Here is an 8,987-nt window from a genome sequence, read left to right as displayed (position 1 = left end):
ACTTGTAATGTTAACTGAAAGACTGCCATATTTCATGAAGATATACACACCATATTAAGAGTTAAAAGTATTAAATTGACCGAGCCCGTAATGAGAGAGTTAAACTTAGAAAGACTTTACAATAGTTTCCTGTGGGGAAGAAAATCTTCAAAAAGTTCCATATAGTAATAAAATACATCTGTATAGTGGACTTTGACTGCTTAACCCTTTATTAAACACTTTTCTGTGCAAGTCGCTGCGTTACATTCAAAATTTAAAATTATAATGCATGTTATCTAAGTTATAAACTTCAGATGTATTGTCATGTGACCAACGAGCTATGCAAATTCTCTATGGTACCCTGTATCTTCAGTAATACAATGGTAGATGTGTAGATACATCATACTTTGTGTCAATTCTCAAGGCTTACGACATTACACAGTGCATGAGAATTTTGCCAAAGGGGTTGTGCACGTCTGCCAGAGACACTTTAATATGCTTTGAGGACACTGTTGACTTGTGTCGAGATGAAGAATAAATAGTAAAAGACAAGAAAGAAAAATGAACATTAAAAATTAACCAAAACAACATATTTAAAGATATTGAACAAAAAATTAAAGGGTATGTACTTTTTTTCTACTTCCTAATTTTAGTCATTTCATTGCATTGTACACCGATGATAATAGCTAGAGTTAGTGATATGGTAGAGAAAATGATAAATAAAATATAAACATTTACCTTAAAACCTTTGATATTCATTTAGGAGACTCTAGAGGTTATGTAAATGAAATATGAAACTATAATATGAAGTATTTTTATACTTAAAATGAAAATCACCTTGCACTAGAACTATTTTTAACAGTTTGTGTGGAAATAACTAATATAGATAAAAAAACATTTTAGTTAAAAAGACAATTATAATAATGTCATTCTTTTTGTACAAAATACCAATAAACTTTAATAACAAAATCTTAAGAGGTTTTTGTCAGGAACACTCAAAGTTAACATAACAGTTTATGTTAGATACTCCTCACAGTTGTTTGTATAAGAGATCTTAAAAGTTAAGAATTGTAACGGCAAGCGGATCACATGACAGCAAAAACTGTTTCTTTTTAAAATAAAAGAATAAAACTTAGATAATATAAAATCTTAAATTATAATGTATTTGATAATAATAATTTTATTAAAATACATTGATAGTGAAGAGGTTTAATTAAATTTTGAATGTAATGCAGTAACAATGCAGAAAGGAATTTAAAAATGGCTGCAGGGATGAAAGGATTAAGGTACTTTTTAACCCGAACATTCTATTAGGGTTTTGTGCAATTTCTCGTGATCCCTATCATAGTTCTTGATTAGACTTTGTTTTCCTCATCATGAATCCATTACCATCAACCAATGTTTTAACAATTTCATTTTGCCTACCATGTTGCTCAACTATTACTTCTGTTGCCTGAATACAAGGTATCTTACAAGAGTCCCAGGCTATGTCAAACAACTGATTTCTTTAATAAAGTATTAAAGACAGCTTCACAATCGAGGCTTCTAATTGTGAATATAAAAATATGGATATGTATATATTCTAAAGAAGTTGCTTTCCTTCACTACATTTAACATGTTCTGCAATGCTTTAAAATATACATATTGTTTAAGTGCATTTGAAATAGATGCTGACATTTGATTGCTTGACGAAGTTTTCACTCTTTGCCCATCTCAGAAATGATAAGTTTATCACAGTTTGAGATGCAGTGGTGTTTTTCAGCTTCAGTTTTAAGTTTTGAATTAGGAGTGCTTCCTTTTTCCTTAATGTCCATTCTCTCTGTTGCTGAACCTATAACAGACTCAGTGACAGAAGAATGGATATACTATTCAAGTAAAAGAAACATATCAGTCTATAACTCAGGCCTGAGAAAACTGGATTGCATCACTCTCTGAGGCTCCAATGTGGGAAAATTATGCACATAGCATATGACATACAAGATCAATCAGTACAAATGAAGACTTTTAATAAAAATGTTAGAAAAAAACAACCTTTAAACTCCAGATACTTATAAAAGAACTTTTTATTTTAACCAACATTTCACCTTTGTGGCTTCATCAGGATTAGTATTATTTGTACATGTACTACATTATCTGGATTTCACTAAAATACATATATTTTATGATATTAAAGCCTAGCCTAAAACTTAGCATGAAGATACTGAGATTATAATATGTTACAAGTTTCCATCCCCTATGTTTCCAAGTTGCCATACATGAATCAATTATGTTCACTTATTTTATATATTATTCATAACTAACTATAAAAGTAAATAAGCTAATGACGAGGGAGGATTCATTAAGGATCATACTTATATTACTGTATAACATCATGTGAACTTAACCACTGACCACCAAAAATAAAAATAACTAATGAACAAGTACCTCACTTTACCACACAGTATTGAACTTCCTTGTCATAAAAAAAATTTCCTGTTTCTAGTATACTAAGGTTTATCGAAATATCAAACAAGAGGCCTATACAAAACTTCTTAAATACTGTGTAAGTAATTTTACCAGTGCTAGTTCATCTTCAGTTATAGTCCTAGACTTACATTTGTACCAGTAGGCTTCTACATTCCTAGTAAAATTCATGATAAAAAACTCAACATATTACCTACATCCACCACACCTGAAGAGAATCACCAAATTCACAACTTACTTTTCAAGCTTAGCTTTTTTTCTCTCAAACTCAGGAGAATCTTTTGTGAATGGAAAACCATTAAACTTCCTGATGTTTTTCTTAATCTCTGATACCTGTATAATGATAATTAACACAATTTAACATCCAACTGATTAAAGAATACTAATTTTTAATACAGTAAATAAAGACAACCATATGTCATTATTGTCTCATATAACAGTTTCAAACAAAACTGAACAATTAAATAGGACCAAAGGCCTGGGTTTTAAAAACTAGTGAAAACTAATTTTCTAGGTTTTATTGTTTTGGCAAGAGGAACCAAATGTTTCTTATGTTTGTTTGGAATTAAGCACAAAGCTACACAATGGGCTATCTGTTTCTTACATTCAATAAAATTACCCACACCAGTTATTTTACTGTTTATTTATAACCTTTTCAATGCATTCAGCTACACAAGAAACTTGTTTACCATAGAAGGTTGAAAAATACTCAAAAAAAAGGTCATTATTTTTAATTACTCAAACTTAACTTCTAACCAGAAGGTAGTTTGTTTTAGCTTTATATTAGAATGTACCAGCTACTGAACTACATAATTTTACTTCACACATAATGAACATAAAAATGGAATCTGGATGACAGAAATATAATACTAACAACGAAACCATAATTATAACAAAACATTTTCAGTAATAATAATACAAAGAGAGAGAGAGAGAGAACAGAGTATGTTATATTAAAATGATTTTGAGGCTTCACCACATTGTTATTGTCCAAGTTTCCTCATCTGGCCAGGCTTTATCTGATGATTGTGCATCTTGACAATAGCCCTGCAGCATAGATTCTACTGAAAAAGGCTTCATCACAAGGTTGTCATGTCCAAAACACACCACTCCTCCTGGTTTGTTTCCATAATCAATCTTGTCTAAGAAGTCAACAGTTTCACAGTACCCATTTCAACAGACTGATCACACAGAAGTCCACAGGTATTGCATTCCAGTGACTTGACCAGTATATCTTCACATGGAATACAATGAATATGAGTTTAATTCTCCAGCTGCTTGGGGTATGTGACAGTAAAACATAAGGTATGATGGAAAGCCTTATCTCAATGAATGCAGCAACCTCTTTTCCATATGTGGCCAGTATTTCTGAATGTATGAATGGTCCAGAACATTGCCACCACAAACTGCCATCTCCACCAAGATGGGTATCACTCATAAAATTTTCTAGAGTTGGTCTTTCTTTCCTGTATATGTCATGGAAGCAACTTGTATAAATGTAACTTGTGTCATTTTTCCTGAAGGAAATCCTTGTTGATATATTACATTCTGTTGCTTGAGATGGGGCTGTAGTTCTGATACATGTAGTTCAACCAAGAATTTATATTGGCTGTGTTGTCAAGTAACTTGATGATGTGTATAATCAAAATTATTTTAATACAAGGTAGCAAACCCCCCGTACATGTTGCATAAAATAAGTTCTGTTTATGGTTATATATTTAGATTTAATGTGTTGTTCTCAAAACATTGAACTTATGCACAATTCAATGTGATACCTTGAAATTTCTAAAAGAAAAATATATCTGATTATGAATTATTATTCCTGTATCTTGCATGTAATTTGCACAAAGCATATGTTTATTGTTTAAACAAAAAACAGTTCTTAATTTCAACAAATCAAATTGCCTTAAATATTATTTTACGATGACATTCTGAGACGTGCCTTCCTTGTTCCTGAAGAAAAATCACACAAGAGTTCTGAAATGTTGTCATAATATTCAAGGCTAATAATAATAAATATGTTCCGGATTATACCCTCTTTATCTCCCAAACAACTCTATTATGCATATTACTGTTTAGCAAATTGATATAATACAATGACACTTGCTCATTGGTTTTATCCCTAAGGGAAAGAGGGATACTAGGGAAGTCAGAGTCCATGTAGGTCAGATATACCACATCTTACAGGCAAAAAAGGTAGGCTGAACTCGGTTGACACAAGAAAAGAAGAAACACCAAACACTGAATGGGTGTGATAAAGGATGCAGATCCCAGGATAAGACCCCTTCCCTAACTGAACAACCATAGGAAATGAAGGGAGGTAGGAGAAATGGAAACATCCAAGAATGAATTAACAGAAGGAAAGAAAAGTCAGACTCGAGCCATACATATGGCAAGTAAATGCCCACACAATGCAACGGTGAGTCTAAGGGTAGAGTATGGAATGGGGAAACACAAAAAAGAAGACAGTACAAAAAAAGAAAGGGAGGACAGGTCAAGAAAAATGTGTAGAAAGGTGTCCCAATACATTGACCATAATCAACCACAGACCAGATAAAAAAAAGACTGTAGGTGGGAACGAAGGGAGGTGAAAAGGAAATGAGGAGACAAGCAAAGAAAGAGACCAAAGTGGAAAAATGGAAAACTGTCAGAAGAAGAGATAGGTACTTAAGGAATTGTATGTGTGAAAAATTGTTGACAAGAAGACTACTGGTAGAGAGAGGATGAGAAGAAGAAGTAAGCCTGAAATAAATAAATAATAAAGAACATAGGCAAATGATAAGGAAAGGAACAAACCTGAGAATGAAATCCAGAGAGATTGAAAGGTTAAGATCGTCTCACGAATGGTAAAGTACTACACCTAAAGCAAATCAGGACATAGTTCAAAAGATCATTTTCGACTGTCGGGAAAGAAATTTGGCTGACAGGGCGGGAGTAGGAAGCCCAACATATTCAACATCGATTGCAACGTTCTTGAGAGTTAACGAGCCTCCAAAAGCCACAGATGAAATAATGCCTAAGAATGAAGAATGTTACACACTCAGGACCAAAAATAAATCCCCATCCTTTGAGAATTCACAATAGAAATTAAAGCTTTTGAAACAAATGCTAAAGAAAACAAAAATCAAAGGTTCGTTAATGATGCAAATATCATAAAATTGAGCATAAACTAGATAATTTAAACCTGTCTATTAATACAGGAATAGAATGAATTTATCGAGTGCAAATGTATAGGGGAAGTTATTGCACATAGAAGCGTGTCATCTTCCTACTGGTGGAGGGCTTTTGCTGCATAATGACATCAATATGTAGTAGCAAAATTCACGAGTAATGTTGTGAGATTGGATGGGAGTTCACTAAAGGCTAGTGACATGCAAATCTCTGAGGCAGACACTTGGGAAATATAGCTAAGCTGTGTGAAGAGGTGTAGTATCCTCTTGGAAATCATAATTAAACTTAAGTAATTGATGAAACAAGCTTTCAAAAAATTTGGACTATTATTGTAGCAGACCTTGTTTACTAACACCTTTTATTCTAAAAACATATCACCAAGCTAAGATTTTATCACCGTATTCCAACCTTTAAATAAACTTCTGGAAGCCATATCAGCTTATATAGATGAAAGCAACAGAAAAAAGATTTCATTATTTCTGTAGATTACTAGCCTATGACTTCTCGATGTTGAGATATGGGTAATTACATGAGAAGAGGATGAGAGACAGGTATTGGATAAAAAGTCAACAAATTTATACCTGCATCCAAGTTCCAATATTAAATTAGCACTATCACGTTCAAAACTATTATGACTTTCTTCCTAGTGCTACAAGTGCCATAATTTGTCTAGAAAAAATTCAGGAAATTCGCAAACACCAATGATTTTATTCAAAGCATGGTGAAATAAACTCAAAATCAAAGTTTCTGAATTTTTTGCTTACATTTCTGATGTATGAAATTAAATAAATAAAAGTTTTTCACTGAATAAAATTCAACTCTAAAGATTTCTTTTAATGTGTTAATGAATGACTACAAATTTATTATCTATATTTTCTTTAATTCAATGGTGCAGTTTTATTCTCTCAAAACAGAGTAGGGTTAAACTTATACTTCTGTACTTAAGGTATACAAAGTAACACATACCGAGCCGGGCCGGTTAAAAAGAAACTTGTGTAACAGCTTTAAGTCATCTGCTTTCTGCTTCTGAAGTTGAAATTCAACTAATACACAAAAATAGAAAAAAAAGAACTTGTTTGTAACTGAAGTATTTCTAGTTTCACTTGAATTTACTTATTGATTATAAATATTCTTTTACAAGTTACAACTTTTACAGTAAGGAAGAACAGACATTCTCAAGTACTTAAAAACGATCAAACTAGTGATGTACTTGTTTCAAAAAATATTCATTCTTCATGTAAAATTTGTAACTTGTAAACAAAATACAAGTATTTTAGTTTCACTATCTTAAACTGTATGTCAGCAACACAAGGAAAAAAGATTTAACCATTCTGGACACTCCTACATTTTAGTTATTACTGGTACCTGATGATGTCAAAACATTGTACATTTGCTGTTATGTTACACTTATATTAAAGTTTTTCTTCATTACCCATTCAAGCCGTCTCCAACCATTATTTTTAGTTATTATATTTTGCACACTGTTTTAAACACATATATAACAAATGAACAAGTTTATCATAGCTAGTACAATAATTTTACAACCATACTTCAATACAGTTTTTAAAACAAAAATATTTCAGCTTTTAACTGATAAATTTATACATAAAAGAAATGTGACAAATTGTTTAAATTGAAATCAATAGTGAATTTTATCTTTTCTAGAATACTTAATGTTAATACATTACTGTTGTTAAAAGTTAAATTGTACTATTTAGACCTTCTAATATATCTTAGTAAGATATCAGTTTTTGTATAAAGTATGTGTATGGAATTGGAAACAGATCAATTGCCAGTAACAGTTACAATAAGGATTAAAGAGGTACTGAAATGAGTTACTTATTGTTTGAAAAATTAGAAACAGACAATTCATGTTTATTATATAGAAGATCAAATGCAAACTAGTCACCTGTATTTACTATGAAGAGGATGAGAAACAGGTGTCAGTATTAGATCACATAAATATGGAGAACCATAAACATGACAACCTCTAATATATGTGGAGGATAAAAAAACAAACCAGTTATCAATTGAATTATGTATCGTGTAAGGGATAAAAAACACACCATTATTAGCTATTGTGTGGGGGATAAAAAATAAACCAGTTATCACTTGAATTATGTACCAGGTAAAGGATAAAAAACACACCATTATTAGCTATTGTGTGGGGGATAAAAAATAAACCAGTTATCACTTGAATTACGTTCTGTGTAAAGGATATATGTGTGTGTGTATATAAAGTACCACTTATTATTTTATGGAGGATAAGAAACAAACCAGTTATCATAACAGATACTTAAGGACTACATTAACTATTTAAGTCACTTGCACACTTCGGCTAGTGACAATAACAGATTATTAGTCTAGGGATAATTACACAGAAATTTGTTGTTAACGGGTATACAAAACACGTTTCTCCTTCAAAGCTTGCCAGCTACATATATACCTGTCAAATCATTAAAATGTTCAAATTATAAATAGTGTAAATATTTATAAAACAATATTTAATTTATTTAATAATAATAACATACCTTAGATATTGTAAAGTAAAATGTACATAAAACCAAAGATACTTTGGACTGATACTACATCCAGGGTACTGATGTTGCTTCATAAAGAAATACAGTTTTCTCATTGGCTTTAAAACTACTTCCTTTTGTGCTTTAATAAATAAACAACTGCATATTGAGTTCGAGAAATTAATATGTGTTTTGCTGTGAAAAAGTAGCTACACTAAAAATTCACAAGTAAAATAAATATGTCAGCAACTATTCCAAATACATTTCTTAGTTGTCGTGGGACATCAGATTAGAGTTAATATCAAACCCTGTACCCATAGTGTACAGAATACCATGACATATCAAGTACCATTAGGTCATAACGTAACATGTAACAATGTTTTGGGATAACATGGGACCTATTGGTCCATCTTGGCTGTTCCATCCTTTAAATTAAACTAATTAAAAAACATTCTTAAAGCCAGCCCTTATAATTCACATACTTATCAATGTTTTTCTTAAACTCATTTAAATTTACTGCCTCTACAACTACCGAAGGCAACCAATTCCAAAGGCCAACCATCCTGTTAGAAAAATAAAACTGTCTTAGCTGAAGATGACTCTTACCTTGCAAACATTTATGTGTCCCCCTAATCCTACTATTCTCATTGTTAAGTATGAAAAAAGATGATGCATCAACACTATCAATTCCCTTTACAATCTTAAACAGTAAATCAGATCCCCCCCCCTAACACTTCTTTATTCAAGAGAAAACAATTTGAGAGATTTCAGCCTCTCCTCATATGAAAACCCCTCCATCCCAGAGACCATTCTCTGAACCCTTTCAAACAATTCTATGTCTTTCCTAAGGTAAGG

General features: G+C 31.7%; 1 protein-coding gene across 1 annotated transcript in view; it reads right to left on the bottom strand.

Annotated features, from left to right (window-relative positions):
• Positions 1-8,987, bottom strand: part of LOC106472197 (protein DEK-like) — a 53,398-nt gene that overhangs the window by 27,518 nt on the left and 16,893 nt on the right. The window contains exons 4-5 of the mRNA XM_013932824.2: positions 6,580-6,656; positions 2,681-2,775 (exon numbers count right to left, since the gene is read on the bottom strand). Of these exons, the coding sequence (XP_013788278.1) occupies positions 2,681-2,775; positions 6,580-6,656 (172 nt within the window). The remainder of the gene's footprint in view (positions 1-2,680; positions 2,776-6,579; positions 6,657-8,987) is intronic.

This window comes from Limulus polyphemus, unplaced genomic scaffold (genome assembly GCF_000517525.1).
Source record: "Limulus polyphemus unplaced genomic scaffold, Limulus_polyphemus-2.1.2 Scaffold5152, whole genome shotgun sequence".
Taxonomy (NCBI): Eukaryota; Metazoa; Arthropoda; class Merostomata; order Xiphosura; family Limulidae; genus Limulus; species Limulus polyphemus.
This window is presented reverse-complemented; position numbering and strand designations above follow the sequence as displayed.